The sequence below is a fragment of the Sinocyclocheilus rhinocerous genome, unplaced genomic scaffold, assembly GCF_001515625.1.
Source record: "Sinocyclocheilus rhinocerous isolate Xijiao unplaced genomic scaffold, SAMN03320098_v1.1 scaffold112, whole genome shotgun sequence".
NCBI classification, from domain to species: Eukaryota; Metazoa; Chordata; class Actinopteri; order Cypriniformes; family Cyprinidae; genus Sinocyclocheilus; species Sinocyclocheilus rhinocerous.
The window spans coordinates 557,065-583,056 of record NW_015644008.1 but is presented as its reverse complement, the minus strand read 5'-3'; the positions used below and the strand labels follow the sequence as shown (position 1 = coordinate 583,056).

Here is a 25,992-nt window from a genome sequence, read left to right as displayed (position 1 = left end):
GGCGGCATATATATGCAAACTCATTCTCTGCCAGCAGGAGGCTCTTGTAGAGCGGGAGAGATCAGGTTTCCCCGGTAACGGCTATTATCAAATAAGTGCTGCTCTCACAAAAGCTGCTCAGGCATTACAGGCAAGATGAAATGAAAATGACATCCATAATTTTCTGAAGACAGTCGGTTTCCTTCAGAAATACAGTGATATAAAAACACCCGCACCGGGTTTCGACTTTGACACATGCAGTGCTCATGTTTATTCAACGACGTCAAAGCCTTTTGGAAAATCTATTTGTGGCGGTCAGTTTTGATATTGATATTCCTCGTTTTGATGTCGCCACGTCTCAGTGCTTTTATGAAGAGAGCGCATCTGCGCACCTATCGGATAGCGCATCAAGAACTGGGTTGACCGGGTACTCGGTACTTAAAAAAACCTGGTACCGTAACGTTTTAATTTTTTAGTACCGACTTGGTACCGAAGTACCAGGTCTTTTGACAACACTAGTCATTATAATCCGTAATTATGTCCCGACTGGATGCAACAACTGCCTCGTTTATAATGGGTTTTAATGTTTTTGTCTCGTCGCTCCGGCCGGGACACGGCATCACAGTATGGTCACGCTTGAGATATTCGGCCAATCACAACGCACTTGATAGCTGGCCAATCACAGCACTCCTCGCTTTTCAGACCGATGAGCTTTATAAAAATCGACGCGTTTCAGAAAGGCGGGGCATAGAGGAGAAACAATAATGTACAGTATGTGGAAAATAATGTGTTTTTTTAACCTTAAACCACAAACACATTTCATTACACCAAATACACAAAATAATGTTCTTTTTAGCAACTTCAATGACCCCTTTAAGAACTCAGTTCCAAACAATTCCTGACAAGATTAGAACATCCACCTGTCGGACATAAAACTGAATGAAGAAAATCCTACAGGAACATCTGCAGCTGCCATGCGATTCCTTTAACTGTCCAATAGTATGACATTATTTCAGTACATGACATTTAAAGAACTTATAAACATTAAGCAATATCCAATGAGACTCTTTAAAAAATAAATAATCAAAATATTTTGTATGGATTTCAGTTTATCCAGTAGGATCTTATTTGTTTTTTATTCCAATTGGGATCCTTTAGGATTGATTCAAAAGTATGATAGAAATTCCAACAGGGATCCTTTTTGACTAGAGGTTATTTATGTTCATTTACCAGTTCATGTCAGTTTAAGTGGTGGTGCTATGGAACACTGATTGTATCACAAGGTAACACCATGGTATTAGAATGACATGTTCAAATACTATTGTACTTTTTATTAGTGACTTTGAATTTCTACTCTTGCTGAATGTTTGCCATGGTATTTATATGATACTCCGAGAATTTCAAAGAATACCATGTATTAAACATCCAAACAAAAATGTAATACCATGGTGATTTTGGTCATTTTTTTTGTGACTTAAGCCATCACATGAAAAGTACTACCATATTTTGGACACGCACCATAGTATAACCATAATATTCCATAGAGTAACATGTAAATACCATGGTATATGATTTTTTTGGGGTCATTTTTATTAGTGACTTTAGCCAATACATGAAAAGGTACTATAGTACTACCATGTTTTTGGACATGTACCATAGTAGAACCATAATATCCCTGGAGTGCCATGTTAATACCATGGTTTTATCATCTCCCTTAAGAAAATTATCCATGGTTTTACTACAAATAAAACCACAAAAATATGGTTACTATAGTTAAACCATGGTAACCACAAATTAACAATGGTTTTGCTTCACTAACCATATTTTAACCATGGTATTTGTAGTAAAACTGGTAATACAAATGGTAATCAATCCGCACAAAAAAAATATGGTTACAACACTTTTACTATAGTAAAGCCATGGTTAATTTTCATAAGGGCTGATACCTTCAATGTATCATGGTCCTGTGCCAGGACTTTTCTGTAAAGGTGGTATTCGCCCAAGAATACCATGGTATTGCTATGTTCATTTGGCAATATGTATATGATATTCAGAAAACCATTTATATGCTACTCTAAGTATTTTTTTAAAGAACAACATGGCATTAGCATAGTGCACATCCAAAAAAACATGGTAATACCATGGTGCTTTTGGTCATTTTTTATCAGTGACTTTAGCCAATACATAAAAAGGTACCATGATAATATTACTGTAATATATCTGATACCATCAGTGTACCATGGTACTGTCATAGGACTTTTCTGTAAGGGTGGTACTACCAAGAATACCATGGTATTCATATGGTATTTTAGGGTACGTGTGCAAAACATGAAATTACCATGGTATTTCTGCCACATTTGTTAGTATAATGTTAATGTTAGTATAACACACCCATCTTTGGAGTCTATCCAACTGCGCTCGCAGCTCTTCCCGCTGATAGAAACTGAACGCCGGGTGTAATGATCCAATCGTGAAGAGTAGCCGCAGTTGATCCACAGTCTCCGGCTCCGGTAGAGCGCCGCACATCCCGGCGTCCATTCGACTCAACGTCCTGAAGAGAATCCCGGCGCATTCCCTGCTCTTGGATCCGAGCAAAGACAAATAAACGAGCAGTTTGGACAGCACAACGGGGTCGCTTACGTCCACCAGCCCCTCCAGATCAGCGGGGCAGTTGGCCCGGATTTCATAATCTCGCAGGACGGTGAAATCTCTCCGGGCCAAATCCTCCAGACAGGCGCCGAGGAACCGTAGCTCCAGCGGCTGACACATATGCAGCAGCCCGCAAAGCAGCTCCACGCGTCCGGACGGGTTCAGCTGTAAGCCGAACCACTCGAACACCGCCTCCTTATCGAGCTGAGCCGCTCCAGTGCCGCTCTCCCGATCGGATCCGTTAACGGAATTCAAGTCGCATCGGTGATTTTCGCCTCCCGCCGCTCGCAGCTTCATCTTCATCATTATCAGCTCTCAAACACGAACATCAGAGATGGAAGTCCATGGATGGTACTTTCTGGCCAATATTTCGGCATCAAAACGCGATTAAATTCCCGATTTAGGGCGAAATTTCGTTCAAAATTCGCCGTCTGTAGTCTGACGGTGTGGTTGAGGTCAATTCGCCAGATTACTCGCCTGCCGTGCCTCCAGAATATCCTGTCAATCATCCGTGACTCCACCCACTCGTCATATGAGTCGCAGGGTCCTAAACTCACCAGCTCGAAATTTATATTTTATGGGGTAATTCAACTGACAAAATATATCGAATATATAAATAATAAAAAAATACGATTAAATAATACCATAACTAATTCAATATGGCACGAAATATATTAAAGGGTTTAACTGTGTTATAATCATATAGGCCTACTCGGGTGGCCTTGTGCTTTTTATAAAATGACTGTTCTAGAAATATGATAAAAGACACCAGTGTTCATTTAATTACATTTGTTTAACCACGATAAACGAACTCTTCCGCCAAATTATATAGTTCCATAATAAGAGACGGTGCACGCTCATTAATACATCTTTCTACTGACCTCGACTCACGTCACGATCAAGTGTTTTGTGTTGGATACTTGATACTAGCAATGCTTTTTTTTTTTTTTTTTTTTACACATAAAAAGCTCAATATGTAACAAATGATTTCAGATAACATCCTAATAAAACCGAAAACCCCGAAGGAAAAAAATAAAATAAAATCGAAAACCCCGGAGGAACCAATGGCGAGTTAATGTTGGCCTACAAATGATGACGTCATGACAAGAGGAAGTATGTATCTCATGTGAGTCTATATTATTTCTAGGATATGTTTATGCACTTTTGAATTTATTTGAGTAAAAAATAGGGAAACATGTTTTATTTAAACTGGTGAACCAATTGCAATACCACCACGAACCACTAGAGGTTCCCGAGTCCCGGATTAGTTGTACTCTGTGTAAAGACCATTGTATCCACCAGAGGGCGGCATTGTATATCCGTGACATGATGTGCATATTTCAACACGTTCTCTGCAAATATCATACATAACCAACCTCCCCAATACCACCATTTCCTTTCATATATTAGGACAAGCAGAAACATTCCCCATTCTTGAGATGCATGCTGCTTTTATTCCCATTGCTTTTCCACCTCAGATCCTCCACACAACAAATGCATTGTATTTTAGCATCATTACATCATATTAAAAACACTACACGCCATTAAACTAAACTCACATGCTTCAGTTCACTTGTTTATGTCTCCTCTATTTTTGACTAATGTGATTCCTCTGGTAAATGGAGGGGCCCACCTTTGATCCAAAATAGCTGTGCTAATATATAAATGTGTTTGAACAGCAGATATGTGTACAAGTCTGTGGTGTATAAATATATACACAGGGACGTTTAGCAAAGCAACTCACAGGTTATTCCTTCCTCAGGTACTAATGTGGTTGGATGTGTTACTTTCTTTCTAAGCATCTTTTTATTCATAAACAGGCCAATGAAGAATGACAGTGGTTCCTGATGAGTTATTTCACAGTATTAGGATTCAAAACATCTGTGTTTAAGTAACTGGCCTAATCGGATGGAAACAAACTATGTGCTACTGGAGGAATAAAGGCATAGTCTTTACTGTAACACAAAAGACATTGCACAGACATGATGTTAATGTAATGTCAATGGACTCTTCTAAATAGCTCAATGCATGACGGCAGAGAAAATAAAGATGTTTTGGACTGCGCTATTTGTGGAATAGGCCTTGGGTTTGGAGGCTCAGAGCCATTTGGCTTGACTTTCTTTGAAGAATGTTTTGTGGAGGGTTTAACCCGTACTCCTCCCTCTCTCTGATGCCTGTCGCTCTTTCATTCTGCCCAGGAAAGGCTGTACGTCACTGTGGGTGCAGATATAAAATAGTCTTTGGCTGTATCTTACCACTGTGCACTGTTTCTGCAGCACTTTACTGTAATTCATGTCAGTAATGAGAGCATTTTTAGCTGTTGTCTTGTAACCTATTGGTGGCAAGTCTCTGTTTAAACTCGTGGATATCCAGAATTCCCATTGCTGGTGAGAGAATAGCTTATTATGTTTTTTGTTAATTCTTTATAGGAATATTTGATGTTGTCTCAATTTAACTTTTCTAAGGGCCATGGTATTATAAAATATACCATGGAAAATCATGGTAACACCATGTTTTGGATGCATTTGTTCAAATAACTTACTTATCAAACAGTACCATGGTATGTATTAAAATACCATGGTGTTATCATATATATATGTATATGTGTGTGTGTGTGTGTGTGTGTGTGTGTGTAGATGTAGATGTATAGATATTGAAATTTTACACAAAATTTCATTTTTTCCCCAGGCATTTTCTAACTGCTGCTTGGCTTTTTGTTGCCATACCATGTGGACATGGATGTTTTCTTCACTGATTGTTTGTATTTTGTTGCTGCACATCAGTGGATTCCAACAAGAGGACACTCAAGCTGGTTTGGCATCTTTTTCTTAGTCATATACTTTATAATATATTAGTCAAATGGTTTAAATTATGGAACATGTTAACAGTATAAAGCTGCATTAAAGCAACACTCCTGAGGCATTACTGTAGCTCAAATAGTAGGTCATGGGTTCAATTATCAGGAAATGCATGGACAGATCAAATGTATGCCTTAAATGAAATGTAAGTCACTTTGGAATTAATACATCTGCCAAGTGCATAAATGTAAATGAATATACTTGAGAAAATGACTTCTGTAATACTTATTCAGTCATTCTTGTGTTGACACTGTAGGGTGAATTCAGGTAAATTGAGCAATTGGTTGAGATGCCAGTCAAAAAGTGGACAAATGTACCTGACTTCACTCTACATTTGCTCAAGAATTGTAACTAAACTTGGTCTGCATGTGGACAACTGTAGGCAAATGTTTTCCTGGGCTTGCAGGTTGTAGCACAACTCCCAATGACCTTGCGTTCATCATCGATGGCTCCTCGAGCTTGGGGATCCCTAATTTTGAAACCGCCAAGCGCTGGCTCATCAACATCACCAGTGGCTTTGACGTGAGCACCAGGCACACTCAGGTGGCAGTCATCCAGTACAGCGACACCCCTCGACTGGAGATTCCTCTGGGAAAGCATCAGAACAGCCAAGAACTCATCGAGGCCATCACCTCCATCTCGTACCTGGGGGGCAACACACGTACCGGCCGTGCCATCAAGTTTGCCACAGACCACGTCTTCGGGATGCCTAACCGCACATCCCAGTCTCCCAGAAACTGCATCGCCGTGGTTCTCACCGATGGGCGCTCGCAGGATGATGTTGAGGATGCTGCCATGGAGGCCAAAGCACAGAATATTGTTCTGTTTGCAGTCGGTGTGGGAAATGAGATCACTAACTCTGAATTGGTGTCTATGGCCAACAAGCCACCTTCTACGTACGTGCTGCACGTGGAGGACTATAAATCCATTGCAAGCATATGGGACCTGATGGAGCAGAAACTGTGTGAGGGTGAGTCGCCCTAGACTTTGGAGCATATTTTTCTCTGTAACCAGGATGGGTTAAATGCAGAGCACTAATTCCAAGTGTGGGTCACCATACTTGGCCACATGTCACGACATTAAAGACATTACATGGATGTAAACTTTGGGGCCCAATGCATCTGTTTAATCCCGAAGATAAACTGTTGGTCATCATTTGCCATGACTCATCAAAGAATATCATGTGACAAGATACTTAGAGACCATTCTGTCTTTGGACTAGTGTCTATTTAATGCTACATAGTTAAGCACTGGCTTCTATTATCAGATGTTTCATTGAGTGTATGTTAATTTGTTTTTTTGTTTTTTTTATTGCTCACATGTGGCTCTTTCCTAATTGGGGAGACTTTTTAGTTACAAGTCTCAGATGTTTCTCCTCCCTTAGGAGGAATAAAAATGAATACAAATGAGTCAATACAAATGAAAATTTATGTGGATAGCAGCTCAGATTTGGTTTTGAAAGAATTTGAGTCCATATTAAGATCTCTGACTTTTGATTGCAGTCAGACTTTGGTGTCTTGGCACATAGGAGCACAGTTTTGAGACTTTGTTGAGATCTCTTCTGAAAAACGGAGAATCTGGAAATCTAAGTGTTCATTTGCTTTCTGTTTTATCTAATTGCTGTCTAGGAGAAACAACTGAGAATTTAAAGAGATCTCATTAAACCAGATCTAAAAAAAAAAAGACATTTTCTTATTCGGTTACTATTGTGTGGTTATCTAAACACGCTTTGATTCAAAGCATCATATTTGAAGTGCAACTAAAGTGTTTGTGAATTGAAGATTTACGTTCTCTCATTCACAGAATCAGTGTGTCTGACGCGGATCCCTGGGACAGTGAACGATCAGAAGGGCTTTGATCTAATGAGCCTGATGAAGATTGAGCAGGTGGCTCAGAAGGTTCAGGGCTCTTTGATATCAGAGAGAGCGTCTCAGCTCAGCCCTCGTATGAACATCACCCACAACACCAGGTGATTTTTGTGTGTGTTTTGTGTACTGCATTGTTTGTGTTCTTGTACATGTTGAACTGTTTGAATTCTGTCACTGTGATGTAAATGAGATGTTGAGTGAATTGTTGTGGTTGGAAAATTCAGGCTACTTTGATCTTCACCTGATGTTCCCCACAGAGAGATCTTTCCAGAAGGCCTTCCACCAGCTTTTGTGTTTGTGGCCACTTTGCGCTTGAAGAACCCAGCTCACTGGATGAAGTTCGACCTGTTAAGGGTGTTGTCTCAGGACGGGGTTAAGCAGATCGCCGTGACTTTGAACGGAGCTGACAAATCGGTCACGTTCACCTGCACCAGCACTCTGAAGAAAGAGCAGACAGTCATATTTAATGACCGAGGCATCAAGGTCTCTGAAATTTGTATATCACTCTTAAATCTAATTAATAAAAACATTGGCTGCATCCTAATTCACGTGATATCTGTGCTAAATTGATCCAAAATGAATTTTCATCAAATTTTCCTATCAACATCAAAGTAAATATTTTAGTATGTAATTTGGGATGCAGTTATTATTAAAACATCTATATAGTAAGAATATCACTGTGTTTATGTCTTTTAATGATATGATTTATGTCTCTATAGAGGCTCTTTGACACAGATTGGCACCAGCTGAAGTTCCTGGTGAAGCACAAACGCATCACTTGTTTCGTAGACGGCGCATATGTGGAGGAGCAGCTCCTAGATCCAGTTGTTCCCATCTACATTAATGGAAAGACTCAGGTCGCCAAGAAAATCAATATTGAGACTACAGTCCCTGTAAGTGACTCCAACCCTATTTTTGACACCTGCCTGATCACAAGCTTCTATGTGACCCTGGACCACAAAACCAGCCTTAAGTCGCTGGGGTATATTGTATACATTGATATACAATAATTGTATACAATTTTGTATACAAAAATACATTGTATGGGTCAAAATTATAGATTTTTCTTTTATGCCAATAATCATTAGGATATTAAGTAAAGATCATGTTCCATGAAGATATTTTGTAAATTTCCTACTGTAAATAATATTAAAATTAAATTTTTGATTAGTAATATGCATTGCTAAGAACTTAATTTGGACAACTTTAAAGGCGATTTTTTTCAGTATTTTGATTTTTTTGCACCCTCAGATTCCAGATTTTCAAATAGTTGTATCTCTGCCAAATATTGTCCTATCCTAACACACTATATACATCAATGGAAAGCTTATTTATTCAGCTTTTAGATGATGTTTTGAAAAATTGACCCTTATGACTGGTTTTGTGGTCTAGGGTCACATATGTGCCAAACTAAGAGAAACTTGGAAGACTGATAGTTTGCTACCACAATATTGTTCCACAAATGGTCAGATCAAAAGATTTCTGTTGTGTCTTGTGCTTCTTTATCAGATAGTGCTGCAGAAGTTACGGATCTACTGTGATCCCCAGCAAAGTGAGAGAGAGACAGCATGTGAAATTTACTCTGTGGTAAGACTGGTTTGCTGGTTTGTTGTTGGTCTTGCTGGCCAAGCTGTTCACAATCAAATCCTAGTTGGTGTCAACCAGCATGGTGTTTCTTTTTTTTCCAATAAGGTTTAAAAAAAAAAGGAATGTTGTTCGAGGACCATCAAGGATGTTGATCCAGGAACATTACGTGTTACCTGCCTCCAGTGATTTCCTTCCCACTTTAATGTATTTTTCTCTGTTTGTTACAGGATAATGACAGGGTAAGTTACCAGCCTGGCTATTTTTGCTTTTTAAAATGTTTAATTTGATTGGTGATTGGTTTAGTTTAGGTTTTACGTGCAATGTGTTGTATTCCCAGTGTCCTTCGGACCGCTCTCCTGCTGTAGAAGGTTGTGACTGTCCTAGTGGTAAACCTGGTCTGTCCGGTCTACCTGGGCCTATGGTGAGACATTTTTTAAACTATGCATCCCAATGGATTGACAGGCAAATTTGCTGAGGTCTTTTGCTTGTTTGGGACATCTGATTAAAACACATATTTATCTCCTCATTGTTTGAATGCAGGGCTTCAGAGGGGAAAAAGGCAGAGAAGGACCTCCTGGCCCTGATGGTAAACCTGTACGTACAACAGAAATAATTATTTTTGGTATTCATCATGAGGCTTGGACGTGTGTAATTTGTCCACCAGGGGAAACCAGGAGAAAGGGGAGCATCTGGAGAGCCTGGTCAAGATGGAGAGAAAGTGAGTGAAACATCAAGAACATTCTCTGATAACCTCAAAGCTTTACGTTAATATTTTATTCTTCCATTTACAGGGTGAAGCAGGTGAACCAGGACAAAAAGGGGAGCGAGGGCTGGAAGGACCCAAAGTATGTCGATTTTGAGATTTTCATTGTCATTAAAATTAAAAAATATATAATGGCTTGTATAATTTGTTTTCTCCAATCTTTTAATAGGGTGAAATGGGACCACCAGGGCCTTCAGGACCAACAGTGAGTTTCAAACTTTCTGATAATTTAATCTGAATTTTTCTGTTGTTGTGTTTAAAGGTTATGTGCAAAATGCAAAAACTACAATGACTGAAATGGTTCCCTTAAAAACTCCTCTAGGGCACTGGCTTTTCCAAATTGGATTTCGATGACTTGGGAATTCAAGGAAACAAGGTTAAAAAAACAATACATCCTATTAAATTTTATGAAAATTACAGGAAATGATTACTAAACATTGTTTTTGCTTATGCAAACTATTGTGACCTTATAGGGAATCCCAGGAGAACCAGGGGAAATGGGACCACCTGGAAAACCTGGACTGAATGTAAGAAATCTGCTTTTAGCATCTACTTACGAATGTTCATGCTGTGCATTAGTGATCATTAACAGTTTTATCCCATTTTACAGTATTCTGTTTTAAATTCAAGTAAAAAAGTCTTTAAAAAGTCTTCAATCAAAGGAGGTCTTCTTTATTCTCTTTCCTCTGCAGGGTGAACCTGGGACACATAGTCTACCTGGACTTGCTGGTCCCAAGGTAAGACAGATTTCAGACTGACGTATCCAAAACTCTTATAATTCAACTACCACTACTCCTGAAATCATAATCATTCACAGCCAGGGACGTTTTTCTGGTCCCTGTGATGATGGAGGCATATTAAAAGCAGTTTTAAAAAGGCAGCAGCCTCCAATACTGCAAAAAGTATTTTTTCTTCTTCTTTCTAGTACAAATATCTAAACATTTGTAGATGAATATACATTTACTTGAGTAGCAAGATGACTTAAGCTATTAAGTCTCGTTTTCTAATAAATTTGTCAAAAGTAAGTAAGTTTATGCTTAAATGAGAGAAAAAGAAAAAAACTTCCAATGGGGCAGAAAAAATAAACTTGTTTTACCTTTTGGATTAAGTTTATATTTCTTACCTCATTGGAAGATATTTTGTCTTGTTTAAAGCATAAACCCCCCTTTATTTTGATCAATTTATCAGAAAACAAGACTCTCTATCTTATGTCACTTCGCTTTTCAGGTAAATGTCTCTTGATTTAAGAATGTTTATATGTTTTGTACTGGAAAAAAAACATCAAGAAAAAATTCTAAATTCAAAAAAGAAAATCACTGGCTTTGGTTCCATAGGAAGGAAATGCTACTGTACAACACAACCTTGCCATTGTCAATCAGCACTGCTTGTTTTCTGTCAATTGTGCATGAGAAGGAATTCACTTCCTGTGTCAATACAATGTTGTACCACATTAAAAAAGAAAATAGTGCATCATTTTGTGGTGTATATTTTTAGGGAAACCCCACCCATAAATATTTTGCCCCGTACCCCATGAAGTGATTTTGATGACTTCTGTCTTGTTTCTGAAGTTCATGAGAATCCGTGGAGTTGTTTTCCTGTTCTAGCACACAACATAGACAGGCAACCCTAGACAATTTCAACTTCACACCCAGAATTTCAAAGTATTTAAAGCAGCACAGGGTGTAAACCATCAGATGTGTTAGGGACACGATCAGACATCCTCTCACACGAGAAAGTCCTGGATTATTTGAAGCACAAGGGCATATTTGTGGCCTTTTCGTTGATTCTTTTTATCCATCTCACTGACATTTTTCTTAGCTTTTTGCCAGCAGCAGACTGTCGTCTTGCCCAAAGGACTATATATAGCGACTTAAACACCCTGATTATGATTGGTCAATGACACAGTACACATCATGAGCTGCTCTCTGTTCTAGATGAATATAAGGTCACATGCCAGCCAAATTACTGTGTGCTGGTTACATTTTACATCAGCTGAGGTTTAGCGTTAGTGTACTTGAATACTGTGGTATAATGATGAATAAGAGATGAATGTTGCATTATGAAGTTTGTGTATCATGGCAAAGCTCATTTTCAGGAGGATGTTGACACTTCGTAAAAATAAACTAGCACCTAGCAATAATATTTGGCAATGCCACTGTCAATATTAAAAACACATATGATGAATATTGTACACTTTTAGTGTTGTAGGTCAACCCAGATGAGATCGTTAGTGCTCGGATGTTGCTCTTTTATAGCTCAAGAGACTTCCTAAAGTTTTCAGGAATTTTCACTTTAACTTATCATCAACTTTGTCTCAGATATTTCTCTTTGAGTATCTTGAGAGATATAAATAGAATAAATATAGCTAAAAATAGAAACAAATGAACTGCTGACAAGTGGTGATAATTTGGTAATTTGGTTTTAGAATAATTTGATGAGAAATGTTTGAGCTCATATTGAGATCTATGATGTCTGATTTGCAGTTTCAGACAAATATATATATATATATATATGTATATATAATATTTATTATTACGACTTTTTTCCCTATAGTGTAGTTTGAGCAAATGAGTGGAGTTTTTTAGACTTAAATTGGAAGTCTGTCACTCAGATCTATTTTCAGGCTACCGCATCTGTCTCAGCATCTGCGTGCCGCCCGTTCTCTGAAAATTAGTGCCGCCCTGCCATTTACTTCCCCATTAAATCAAGCCTGTTTATCAGTAAGGGCTTTGATTTGACTCTTGGCGGCACTCGATGTTTGTTCAGGTTTGGATGTGGCTTTGTTTGAAAGATGTGGCATTTAGATTTTGTTCCGCAAAGCTATAAAATAACCTTTTAAAACATTTGAAACACGTTTGGTAATGTTCACTGAAATTATCTAACTTATAAAAAATGATTTATAGAATGTATTTGGTCTTTAACATCATGTTACTCAAATGAATGATACTTTGGTCCTTTTGATAGATTATTGTAATATTGATACCAATCTCTTTACACATCTTTAAGAACTAGAGCTGTGCAGTTTAGTGTTTAAACCCAGAAAACAGCTTTCATGTTCAAACCATGTGTTTTTTCTAGGTTTTACTTTACATGCTTGATGCATCGCACAACTGTTGTATAGCTATTTGTTTAAAGCATGCAATGGTTTTACATTCATGTTTGAGACTTTGTGTAAGCTTTGTAAACTACTGTTTTGCATCATTGTTGTTGCTCTATTGTGTATATTAGCACTTTGATAAAAAAATGAAAAAACTGATTTTCCAGTTGTACACTTATACATTCATAAAGGGCCATGGGTAGCGTATGCATGAGACTTAAGTGAAAATTGAACTGGACAGGACAGGACTAGTTTTCGTTATTAAGTCCCGGCCTTCCCACTTTGGATCTGAGACAGAATTGCTCGCTGTAGCGGTAACACCAGGTTTCCCCAGTCCACTAAGGAATGATTACTTGATTAGTTAACCAAATCTCGGTTTCATGTGGTGTGCCAGAAGAGAGCTCCCTTGTAAGGGTGGGTTTTCCGCAGAACATGTGGTGCCGCCAACCCTGGAAACAGCCTTTAATCATGACATGCAGACATACATGCATATGGACTGTTAAAAGAAACTGAAACACGCAGACCCCAGAACCCAAGAACAACTCGTGACTACGTTGATTATGAGTTTATTTGAACCGAAATGGGTCATTACTTACATTTCACCTGCATCAAATGTTCAGTGCACACACAAAAACTGCCACCAAAAGGTTAAAAGAGATAAAAGTTATGTGGAATTCCTTTTAATTGGCCTTCTCCTGGATATAATTGCAGTGCGACGGTATAAGGTACAATTATTGTTTGTCATGTTTCGAGAGCATGCTTTGTGTGAGGTCTTTCCAAATATCAGAGCTTCAGGGTAAAGTCTATATGTGCATGTATTTGAGTGTGTGAACAAGAGAAATACAGTAAGAAAACACCTGGGAAATAAACAGTATTTGACTGAATATTTTATAATGCACTAGTTATGTGTCTTACAGACCAGCCCTTGCATTTTACATTAAAACTAAGCACATTTCACGAAATATTAGCATACTGCACAGTACATACTTACTAGTGCTTGTTTAAAAAAATATATTGCCATAAAATATGCATCGATGAGTGTTTCGAACTGTACTACTTTAACACATGACCTCACTACATTGTATGTTAAATTCAGAAAGAAATAGTATAATCTCAGAAATAAAACACATTATTATTATTATTTTAATCCACTAAAATTTGCCTAATTTGGTGTTCCTGGTCTGTTTTTCTTTTCTTTTTCTTTCAGTGAGCACAGGTTTTTTTATTTCTTTTTTGGAAGTGATTAGTCATGGGCCTCATTTATCTGAGTTTATGCACCTCAGTTTTTGAGTGAAAAAATTAGTGGATAATTTTGGTAATATTTACTCAAACACTGAGGTGCATAAGCTCAGATCAATGAGGCCTACGATCAATCAGTTCCAAAAAGAAATACAAAACCTGTGCTAGTTAAAATAAAACAAGCTGACAAAAGGATTGAATCCAATAATTGACAATAACATAGCATAACAACAAATTAATAAGCAATTTTCTGAGATGGGGAAAAAATTCTGTTTTTTAATTTATTTTTATTTTTTTTATTTTTTTGGGGAAGTTGTTACACCCTGTGTGAGCCAAGTCAGTAAGTTTTAGTCCAATATGATAACATTAGCATTTTCATGGGGGGGAAAAAATCCTCTCCAGGCCAGAATGACTGGAAAACATCATTTTAAAGTATTTTTATAATTAGCATAAAAAAAATCTAAGAAAATTTGCACATACTTTGAACAGTATGCTGCATGTGTACATAAATAATATTAACCTGCTACCCTACACAGCCAAAACTACTAATGGAAATGGCAAAAAATGTCTTGCATGTTTTTCCCCCTTTATTTAAATATTAGTGTTCACACATTTTTCGGTAACACTTAATTTCGATAGTCCACTTTAGACATTCTATTAACAGTAAGTAACTTTGCAACTACATGTCAACTAGCAGTTAGTAGAGTATTAGTAGACTGTCTGCTTAATATCTTCTAACACTTTCTTTGTCAACATTCTACTAACCCTAAACCTACCCTAACAGTCTACTCTGAGAGTTAGTAGACATGTAGTTGCAAATTAATGAGAATTAGTTGACATGTAGTTGACATGTAGTTACAAAGTTACTTATAGTTAATAGAATGTCTAAAGTGGACTATCGAAATAAAGTGTAACTCATTTTTCCCTCTAAATCTGTAAATCATAGTCTAACAGAGATGATTTTAGATTTCATTTTGACAAAATGTGTAGTTACAGTGTTTGCCTTTGTATGGCAGTGTGGTACAGCAGTGTGTTTTTCTGAACATATCCCATGCCTCATGCAAAATGTGGGATGTTACATATTTTCTGACAGGTGTGTTTCACCATACACAAATTACATGCACATGTAACCAGAAACATGCTATTTTTGAATGCACATGATGGCCAGCCACAGCCCAGCATCTCTGTAAAGAAGGGCATCTCTTACCAACATTCCCACATGTGTACGGCTTGTAATTTAGTTCTTCAGAAAGTGCAAAAAAATCTTTAGATAAGCTCTCTTTACAGCTGGGTGTAACATGTTTAGATTTTAATGACAGACTGTCTCAAATTTCATACTTACTTTACAGTTAAGATGTGTGCATATTTAACTTCTCAATGCTTAATTTCTCTTTATGTAATTAGTATGTAAAAAATTTTTTAACCCAAATTGGAACTGCTAAACTCTAATTATATCTGCAATTAGTGGAATGTACCATGATTATTTAAGGCAAAATGATAGTCTTTACCTGCAGCTTACCACATTTCCCCTATTTCTAAAAATATGTGTGATATGCGTGAACTCTATCCTCAGAAATCAGTAAATGTGTGATGGGTGTAGTTTTCTTCTTTTGATTCTGAGGTGCAATATGTGATTCTGACCACTTTTGTTTTTTATTTAGGGAGAGAAAGGAGATGTTGGTGTGGCAGGATCAGATGGACAGCCAGGAATCCCTGTGAGTTTATTTTATCATCTTATGTGTCCTTATTGTTTTTTGTGTATGTGTTCCTTATTCTTTTTTTCACCTCAGTTTTAGTTCATTAGGTTTAGTTGAAGAACTTTAGTTGCATTGAAAATATGGTTAATTCATTTTGATTGATTAGGCATCAAACATCTGCGTGAACCAATAAAATTCTAGTTCGGTTTTTAGGAATTTATCAACTGCTTTTCTGTGAAGTTTTTACGGTTGAACTCCATTCTGGAATCTTTGCTTTGAAGTCACTTCCATGTCATTTTCATGACTTATTTCATCTCTAGTTTACAGGTCGGCTCACTTTCGACATTCTTGTCTGGTCTTTCTGGTCTTCACCAGGTTGAAACTTTTTAATTAGCACATTAGCACAATAATAATGTTATTTTATGATGCTGACACATTTAATCATATTTATGTGATGAGACTGACTGTGTCATAGTGAAAGGGCACTATTTAAAGTTTATTGCATGATGTTTCTGGTAGAAGGGGCCCTGTCACATGGTTTGCTGGGGGCCCCACAGATTTGTGGTGTGCTGCTAACTCTAGATTTGGAAATGATGAGACCACAGTGTTTACTAATCCCAGAATACATCACTGAGATGTAGAGTAGCAGATAATACATGTATATAGTCAACATCAGCTCTGTTTATGCTCTAAATGTTCTTTAAAGTCGTCCTGCTTTATCACCAGTCACGCACATGTGAACTGCAACTCTGACTATGAGAAAGGGAAATGCTTCTTTAACGCAACAGACAAGGCCGTAGTCAGACTTATTTCAAAATGCCTCAGAAACTGAGACGGACTCATCTGGAGGCCTTTATAGGGTCCAAGTCACCAAGCTAACAGAAACATATTGTTTTACATTAGGTTTATTATTTTTCCTAATCGTAATGTTCTTTCTCTTTTTTACCAGCTGGTTTTAAATTTGAAAGGCCAGGCCTGCTGACCCAAGTTGCTTTTATGAGTTGCTTTTTTGGTGAAATATTTAAAATATTCTTTGCATGATCTCCTGAATTAATTAGCATGAATTAATTCATGAAACTGCTACTTTTAGTTGAAAGAACTGTGATGCCACGGCGTGTTCTTTAAACTAAAATATGCAATAGATGATAAAATGTCTTTGTTCTCATTTAAACTTCTATCTTGCATATGAGATGGGCAGGAAGAGCATAAAATAAACAGCTGATGATATGTAAAGCTTCATGATTGTGGTTGAAAGGGTGTCACTTCTAAAGATTGAGATTATGATTTCTGAAACAGCGTTCTTTTATTAGCAGCTGCTTTGTAAGACGACCATCACTTGTCACACAACTCCTCTGCACTTTGCTCATCCTTCTGGTCAGTGAGTTGAACATAGGCCAATTTTTTTTTTCTTGCAGCTATATTTCATGGGGAGTGTTGGTAGATGGTTTTAATCCAAAGCTAATTTAAAGTGACTTCAGATTGTTTATGTTTTCATTCTAAAGTCAGTTTTCATTCCTATTTCAGCTAATGACTTGAAGTGATGTGGTTTAGGCCTCAGTGTAAATATTTAGATATCCTTGGCATAGTTTGATATATATATATATATATATATATATTCATATAGTAAGTATTCCCTTTTGGGGTAACGCTTTGGCAAGCACACGATTCTTCCCATTTCCAAGCCCAGATGCTGAGAGCTGCCCTATGGAAACTTTTAGGCAGACATCTGTCTAGTGTCATGTGATTAATATAACAGTTAATACACCCCTCCCTATTTTTTGAGGTTGTGGTGACCGTGAACCTCTGCATGTTCTCATTTCTCATTCTTTCCTGCAGAACCGTTTTATTTGGCCACTTCACGCACACAGAGCAGGTGGAGACAGCGGTATTTCTAGTAACCGATTCCTTAAAGGGGTCATATGATGCTGCTAAAAAGAACATTATTTTGTGTATTTGGTGTAATGAAATGTGTTTATGCGGTTTAAGGTTCAAAAAACACATTATTTTCCACAAGTTTCGCTTTCACAACGTAACACAGCGTCACACACGGCGGCCTTGAGTGAGCAGCGGCGGCCTAGAGTGAGCAGAAGCCGGGGGCAAGTGTGAGGAATGATGTTAGAACGAGCCGTTTTAGGTAGGCGTGGCTGACTCTTAACTTTTATAAAGAATATCTCTTTGGATTTGAGACTTTAGTCTTTGCAACTTTACAGATCTTTATGCACCAAGAGCTTGTAACACTCCGAAGAGAAAGGAAAAATTTTAATCGCATCATATGACCCCTTTAAAGTCAATAAATGCTCTAGTGCACTCTCTAGAGGTCAGCAGGTTTTCTGCATGTCTCCAATTTCTTCTGTCTGTCTGTTTATCTCTGCAATCTCTTTTATGTCTGTTGCCACATGCACTGTGTGGAAACTTTGCAGAGGAACATTTGCTGTTTGATTGAACACTCGTACACTCATTCGTTTCACAAGTTGTTTGGGCTGTGCTTCCTGTTTATGGACAATCAAACCAGCTCATTTGAAAGAAAAATTGACAAGATTATGAGATTCCTGAAATCTGGTGTAGGAAACGGGATGTGTCAACTGTGGATGGGTCTTGGTGTGGTGATTTATGCCTCTCTTTTATCTTTCATTATAAACTCTCATGTAAACCACTCTAATGAAAGAATACGTGCTTGCCAGTACATTGAATGGGTTACAGTGTGGCTTGGCATTGATACAGAAAGACAGCACTCGGTAAGTAAACAGGCAATAGTGGCAGTAAAAGGTGCTGCCAGCATGTTAAGCCTGTGTTTTAGAGGGGATCCTTTGTAATTGTGTATTTCAGTCACTGTATCAAATTTGTACCGACAGAAAAAGGCTCATGGGATGTAAAACTGTACTCCCTAAACCATAAACAACTTATGGCACATGAATGCTTTTTTGTGTTTTTTTACTTTTTTTTTTTTTTTAGGGTATACGGGGGCTTCCTGGAGAGATAGGCCCGGCTGGACCTCAAGTAAGAACCCAGATTAATCATAAAATATAACAAATTATTAAATATAATAAAATACAATATGTTTCTTAAGCAGCAAATCAGCATATTAGAATGATATCTGAAGGATAATGTGACACTGAAGAGTAATGATGCTGAAAATTGGGCTTTGCATCACAGAAATAAATTATATTTGAAAATGTATTAAAATAGAAAACATTTATATTAATTTGTAGTTTTTACTGTGTTTTTGATCAAATAAATGCAGCCTTGGGAAGCAAAAGAGACTTCTTTCAAAAACATTTAAAAAAAAATCTTACCCACCCCAAACTTTGGACAGTAGTCATTTGGAGGGGATTGATTTTGTCACAACTTTTGTGCTGCTGTATAACAAAATCATTTGACAGGGTGAGCGAGGCATGCCAGGACCAGCAGGTTTTACTGGACCAACAGGGCAGAAGGTATCTCATAATTTCAACAGAATTATGTTTTAATTTAGTTTGTTGGCTCAATGCTAAATTGCAATTTTACAAGCAGTAGCTGTTTAAGTTCTTTATCAAGGCCTCTAAATTAGGGCAAGATGTCCAGCATGATTTGTATCAGACTTAAGATGATATTAAAAATGCTAAAGTGCATTTAAAATAATTTGTAAAAAATCCCAATTTACTTTAAAAGAGAGACTCAAACCATATCTGGGAACCAGAAAATCAATAATAGAGACTTTTTGGGGTGGCGCTCTTTTGTAACCACCTAGCAACCACCTTGAACATCCTAGTAACCATATAGCAACCCACTCATAAAACTTCGCAAAACCGTGCCAAACTGCATTGCAAAACCATGCCAGCCACCCAGAACACCCTAGCTCTGTGGTGGTGAGTTTGGCATGGGTTGGAACCACTCATGTTTTCTTCAGAAAATGTGAAAATCTAGTTTCCAACAGCAGTTGTAAATGATTTATTTATTAAAGGTGAAGTGCGGCCCAAACCCACGTCATTGGTTAATGTTACCAGGCCCATGTGAGACCAGAATGGTTTGATTTGTACCACAGTGTTTAAACGTTCTGATAAATTTACCTACGAATGACTTTCATATTGTTGTCTTTGCACATTAAACTGTCATAGGCTAAGAAATAAAATACACAAAATATTGATGGTTATTATTGGAAAAGATATGGCAAATAAAACATATTGGGCTTGAATTATTGATGTTGTCTTACTACAGAGTTGTCTTTAATTCTATAGGGACCCCCAGGCCCAGTTGGCCCACCTGGCATAGAAGGTCCTCCAGGTCCAAAAGTAAGTCATCCCAGCTATGTGTAGTTTATTGTATATTTAGCATTCATTTGTATTTTTGGGTGGGTGGGGGTTGGGGGGTTAGAAACAGGTTGATGGTAAGAAGTGCTGGGCATTACTGCCTGACATACCTCCGCCTGTGTCAAATTACCAGCCGTAGGGTCATCAGCTAATAGCCACCCTTCACCGACGTTTCGCCCCTTTAGTCCCAGAACATCTCAGGGTGGTGGGGCAGCAGACAGGGACGTCTCCCTGCGGCTGGACTTGGATCTCAGGTCCTTATGCCTGGAGGCTTCTCAGCACCCCAGCTCTTATCATTCCATCTCAGCCAAAGCCAAAAGCTTCCTTTCTCTGCCTCTTAGGGAAGGTCTCTTATGGCCTTCCCGGGCAATTATATGTATATATAATTTGTATTTTTGTATAACTTTTAAGTGATAAAAAAAACTTGAAATATAAGGGAAAATATTATTATTATTATTTTCTTCTTTTTTTCAAATAAATAATTTATTCAGCAAGAACGCATTAAATTAATCAAAAGTGACAATAATTTATTTTATTTTATTTTTTTATATCACTTCTCAAAATCACTTTACCTGTATCATGATTATAAGTGTACTTGCTATATAGTATTTTACTGACATGGAGTGAAACCCTTGTTTGCTGACAGGGGAATTCTGGCTCTCGCGGACAGGATGGCCTCCCTGGACCACCTGGTGCTAAAGTGAGTGAGCCAAGGGAGGGGGAATTCCACACATAAAGGTCTGAAAATACGATATAATCTCTTTAAGTGACATACCTGCCGTTTCCTCAGCCGGCTTCAGGAAATAACTTTGAGTAGCAGATGCTATATTGAGCCTTCATCAAGTCATAATGTTCAGAAACCTTTAATTCACTTTACATAATTCCACTGGTTGGGAGCCAACAGTTATCAAGTCAAATGCTTAAGACAAAATAGGTATGTGAGGAAGGTTTTTAACGTAGGCCTGCAAAAGCCAAAGCTGAGAGACTATCTTTTAGAGAGTGTGAAATGGTTGCAATTTTTATTTCATTGCATTCATTTCATCACCTCCCACATTAAGCAGAAAAGTTAAGTTTTAAAGTGATGGTCCATATTGCACACTAGTCCATGCCTTTTCTGATGCCATACAATAGGTATATGACAAAAACAGACTGAAATTTGTCTTTATTCAATGAGAAGTGTCTATCAGTGGTGTTGAGTGTGCTGTGTCTTTATTCAACAAGATAAACTAATTAAATGATACATGTCAGTAAGTATGGTGACCATGGCATCCTTGTTGATCCTGGAGCAACATTCCAATTAACCAATCAGAATTGAGGGATAACTTTTCAGGAAATATCTGTTTTAGGCTTACGATCAGGGTTAGGTGCTTCTACACCCTTGTTAATCAGCTATCATTTCACACTGATTTTAGGAATAAATTATGGGTAAGGTTAGGTTTAGGGGTAGGGATTGGGTTTAGTCTATATTTTTGGACAGTAATGTTGATCCTGGATCAACAAAAGATGTTGATCCAGGAACATGTCTTACTTGGCAAAATCACGGCGACCCAGTAAGTATAGTGATGTTGCACAAGTGAACAATCTAAATACTGAGTCTTATAAGGGTGTGTGTGCATGCATGCATCCACAGGGTTCAGATGGAGAGCACGGCATTCAAGGTCCCCCTGGCATTAGAGGTCTACCAGGGTTTAAAGGTTATAAGGTACGTCCGTCTTCAACACTGACAAACCTAACCTGAATTAATATCTGCCTTGCTTTAACATTCTGCCTTGCTTTAATAAAAGGTTGCATTACAAATAGACATTATCTGTCATTTTGACTGAAAGTCATGCTCTATTTTTTCATCAATACCATATTTTTAAAATTGTGATGAAACGGAAGTAGCGACAAATCATTTCTTCCGTATTATGAGGTACATCCGAGAAAAAATGTTGGGCGGGGACTTTGCATTTGAGATGTGGATGTTGCATTTGCAGTAAATCATTGGAAAAGGTCTGCATACTTTGTCACCAGAAGTCTGTGGTTTTCACCGGAAGATTCAGTTATGATGAACACGTACATCGATGAATTCACAATAAGATCTATAACATTCATTTACAAAATAGACAAGGTGAAATTTTCATTTCATGCTGACTTTAATGTGACACTGACATCACAAAATTCGAAATTCACAAAATTCTGTCTTACTAAATGTTGCAGGTTCTTGTCTTTTTTCCCCCTCTTTCTACCCCTATAATGTGAATAATACACTCGATTTAATGAACAAGATCACATTAACCATTCCAGAATTTTAAAATTGTCCTTCCATATTCTCACTCACGTTTTTTTTCAAGGCCTATTTTCTCAGTGGTGCTTTAAAACTTTTGTTTTCTTCTCTTCTCCTCACTTTGAATCCACTTTGAATCCTGTTTCTTAAGTAGGGAAACACAATAGGCTGTATAGTTCATTTTTCAAACAAAAAATTATGAAAAGTGTGGAACTATTTTTGGTTAATGCGTCTTTATGTACTGTACACTTTTGCACATCAATGTATTATTACAAATATTCCTTGTTTCAAGTACTGTTAAATGCCAGTGCTCCTATACGCTTGTATTTGCAGGGTGACTCAGGATCATCTGGACCAAAGGGAAGTCAGGTACCGTGACTGCTCAGTGATGAGTGACAACTTTGACATTTGATTTCTCACGTCTGTTCAAAAGGAACATACGAGAGAGAAAGAGACAAGAGGAAGTAAAAAAAAAAAGGTGTTAATCGCCTATGCAAAAACACATTTTTTCTAACAGGAATTCTGACCTACAAAAGACTTACACACAAATGTTTTTATTCAGCAGTCAGTGCAAAAAAAGTTGTAAACTAACTACCACACATACCAGTTGGTCCAGACTGGTTTTTACTAGTTAATGCTAGTCTCGATCAGCACAATCATGCAAAACAAAAGAAACTGGTTGACGTTTTTATTGCATCTCTCTTGCCAGGGTGAGAAAGGAAACCAGGGAGAACCTGGAGTTGCTGGAAAACATGTATGTAAGAGTCTTTATGCTTCATTAGTGGTGTTGCCAATGCAAGTGTACTTCTGGTTATGGATTTTAAAAACCCGTAAAACCTACGCATTAAACGTTGAAACCCAACTTGGCCCACAATGCTTGTGCAATGGAAAGGAAAACATCCCACAGACTTACACTGACGAGGGAACCCAAGTCATATCTAGAAACCTGAATATCATACAGAATAACCTTTTTGAAAGAAATGAATACTTCTTTTCAGCAAGCATGCATTAAATCGATCAAAAGTGACAGTAAAGACATTTGTTACAAAATATTTCTATTTCAAATAAATGCTGTTCTTTTAAACCTTCTGATCATCAAAGAATCCTGAATAAAATGTATCACTGTTTTCACAAAAACTGTTTTCTACATTGATGATAATAATAAGAAATGTTTCTTGAGCAGCAAATCAAGACTTTTTTCAAAAACATGAAAAAATATGCATTTAAATGTCTAAATGCTACATTTCTCATAAAATGTCAGGTTATTCAAATGCAAATCAATTGCACAGGACCTGATGTACTTCTGTCCTTCTCAACAGGGTGAACCGGGCCTGAAAGGAAACAAAGGAGAGGTACATAACAACTCTTGAAATGACTGTCTACTGTTCAGTGTCTCACAACCATTTACTGATGAGTCAGAATCAAGAGGTCTTTTGGTTCCTTAGCAAGGGACTAAAGCTACGATGTTTTGAACCAAACATATGCAGTGTCTCTTAGCATTCTGGGATCTTGTTTACAACTCCATCACAAATAAAAACACCTTTTCTTACATTACTCAAATAATCAAATATGCACAAAAACTGAAAAAAAAGTTGGATTTCTTGACTTCATTATGTAACAGTGATGACACTGAAGTTAACTGTTCTCCCCACTCCTTTTCAGCCAGGTGTAGCAGGGGAGCCTGGGAGCAGAGGGGCTGATGGGAAAAGGGGAGATATGAGTCCATCAGGGCCACCTGGATCTCAAGGCTATCCAGGACTAGATGGGTTACCAGGGCAACCAGGACTTCCAGGTTACCCAGGGAAACCAGTGAGTGTGATGCTTATGAGCATTTATAAGGCATGCATGATAGTGATGATGGTCTTGTCCAAATATGACACACTGTGTTACAGGGCAAAGCACCTTCTGAAGAGCAGTTGATGAAGATCTGTGCTTCTGTGCTACAGAGTAAGTTTTCATGTATTGTACTGGTAAGAGTCTTATGTCTTGTTTCAGTGGCACATACACTGAGTGAGGTTGAGACGAATGAGAAAACGAAAATAAAATATGCTTATGCAAGCATCACTTTTGATATTTGCCCATATTTTTGTTTAGAATTTGATCAAACCCCTAACCAGAATTAAATTTAGTCATAGAACTCATCCTTCTTATATTTACCAAGAAACTATTATTCTAGCAACCAAAAAAAAAAAAAACACTCTGAAAAAAAATACTGAAAAAAAAAAACACTCAGACCTCCTTAGCAACACACCCACAACACCCCATAATCATGTCTGTGACCTTTAATTTAATTAAATGTAGCATCACTCGCTGGTTCTTCAGAAAATGTAAAACTCTAGTACTTGATATATGTTCCTATGTCTTAATATGCATTTTACATTATTTTATTTTGGTAGAAAAGGCAAAGATACTCAAGAGGAATAGCATTTAACTCTATGATGTGTGTATATGCGCCTCACTGTCAGATAGCTGGAAACATCTGGAGTGGTAGGAGCTTTCAGAGCTACTTTCAGTTCTCTGTAAAAAAGAGGAAAATTGTAAATATGGTTGTGAAATCCATTTGTTGAGCCAGCATATGGCTATTTTTTATATTGCCGTTACTGTCGCAGATGTTACACCATCTTTTCTACACTCCTTAAAAGTTTATGAAATCCACACGAATTACACTTGTTGCTTGCACATACAGTAGTAAGAGATAATGGTTATTCAGATGGTCATTATCGCAAAATAAATCTAGTCAGGATGATTGCAACGCCATTGTGAAGCATTTGAACACTCTTGCTATTTAAATAAATAAATACATAAATATATGAATAATTTATTATGTGAGAATGATATGAGATGTGAAACTAGCACAGATATTGGTTGGCACGTCCATAGAGCGGAAAACGTAGCGGAGCGTCACACCGCTCCGCTTCGCTCACATGCTCTGGTTGCCAGGGACTATGGTCAGATGTTTAGTTTATTGTTATACAAAAATGTGAGTCTGTAGAACGTAGCAAATGACCAATCAGAATCAAGTATTCCAGAGAGCCATGAAAAACATCTAATAGCATTATATCTAACAAATGCATGTACAAGTGTGTTTGATGTAGTGTAGTCAGTTATATTAGAAAACCCAAACTAAGCCCTGAGGACTTTAATATAATATCAAAATATTTTATCTCTCTAAATCAGTGGCCCACTAGGGGGGCTAAAAATAAGCTTTAAAATAAGGTTAAAAAAATCAAGAAGTAAGCTGACATCATGTTTCTTATTATAATTTGTGCCCTCAACATCTGTCATTTTATTTCAAACTTGTTATAAATGTGGAAATTTTAAAAGTGTGGTTTCTAGACATGGAAAAGGCAGGGAAATGTTTATAATGAATATAAATCTTTCTAGTGATATCAAGTGCTAACATATTTTATAGTCTGGAAATTACTATCTGAGGCAAAATTAATTTAAAAAATGGCTGTAGTCATCAGGGTTATTACAGTTAACTCAAACTAAAATAAAAAAACTAAAACTTTTTTTTAGCTAGTTGCCAAAAACAACATTTCTCATTTTTATTTAGTTTATCTTGATGTACTGAAATAACTAAAACTAAAACTGAAATAAAAAGTAATAAAAACTATATGGACACAAAAAATGACAACAGAATTACTAAAACTTTCAAATTAAAATGAAAACTGAAAATATATCAATAAAAACTATATATATA

The 25,992-nt window shown here is 37.3% G+C and overlaps 2 protein-coding genes across 2 annotated transcripts in view; one reads left to right on the top strand and one right to left on the bottom strand.

Annotated features, from left to right (window-relative positions):
* LOC107757820 (zinc finger CCHC domain-containing protein 2-like) overlaps window positions 1-3,154 on the bottom strand; it is a 19,506-nt gene extending 16,352 nt beyond the window's left edge. Inside the window, exon 1 of the mRNA XM_016575404.1 lies at window positions 2,371-3,154. Coding sequence (XP_016430890.1) covers window positions 2,371-2,934 — 564 coding nt within the window. The 5' untranslated portion in view covers window positions 2,935-3,154. The remainder of the gene's footprint in view (window positions 1-2,370) is intronic.
* Window positions 3,155-5,355: 2,201 nt separating this feature from the next.
* LOC107757794 (collagen alpha-1(XXI) chain-like) overlaps window positions 5,356-25,992 on the top strand; it is a 23,609-nt gene continuing 2,972 nt past the window's right edge. The window contains exons 1-26 of the mRNA XM_016575369.1: window positions 5,356-5,440; window positions 5,893-6,456; window positions 7,290-7,455; window positions 7,612-7,837; window positions 8,074-8,247; window positions 8,864-8,941; window positions 9,169-9,180; window positions 9,279-9,362; window positions 9,482-9,535; window positions 9,606-9,659; window positions 9,733-9,786; window positions 9,874-9,909; window positions 10,027-10,080; window positions 10,178-10,231; window positions 10,397-10,441; window positions 15,702-15,755; window positions 18,690-18,734; window positions 19,118-19,171; window positions 19,952-20,005; window positions 20,670-20,723; window positions 21,654-21,725; window positions 22,623-22,658; window positions 22,999-23,043; window positions 23,609-23,641; window positions 23,952-24,098; window positions 24,182-24,236. Coding sequence (XP_016430855.1) covers window positions 5,356-5,440; window positions 5,893-6,456; window positions 7,290-7,455; window positions 7,612-7,837; window positions 8,074-8,247; window positions 8,864-8,941; window positions 9,169-9,180; window positions 9,279-9,362; window positions 9,482-9,535; window positions 9,606-9,659; window positions 9,733-9,786; window positions 9,874-9,909; window positions 10,027-10,080; window positions 10,178-10,231; window positions 10,397-10,441; window positions 15,702-15,755; window positions 18,690-18,734; window positions 19,118-19,171; window positions 19,952-20,005; window positions 20,670-20,723; window positions 21,654-21,725; window positions 22,623-22,658; window positions 22,999-23,043; window positions 23,609-23,641; window positions 23,952-24,098; window positions 24,182-24,236 — 2,389 coding nt within the window. The remainder of the gene's footprint in view (window positions 5,441-5,892; window positions 6,457-7,289; window positions 7,456-7,611; window positions 7,838-8,073; window positions 8,248-8,863; window positions 8,942-9,168; window positions 9,181-9,278; window positions 9,363-9,481; window positions 9,536-9,605; window positions 9,660-9,732; window positions 9,787-9,873; window positions 9,910-10,026; window positions 10,081-10,177; window positions 10,232-10,396; window positions 10,442-15,701; window positions 15,756-18,689; window positions 18,735-19,117; window positions 19,172-19,951; window positions 20,006-20,669; window positions 20,724-21,653; window positions 21,726-22,622; window positions 22,659-22,998; window positions 23,044-23,608; window positions 23,642-23,951; window positions 24,099-24,181; window positions 24,237-25,992) is intronic.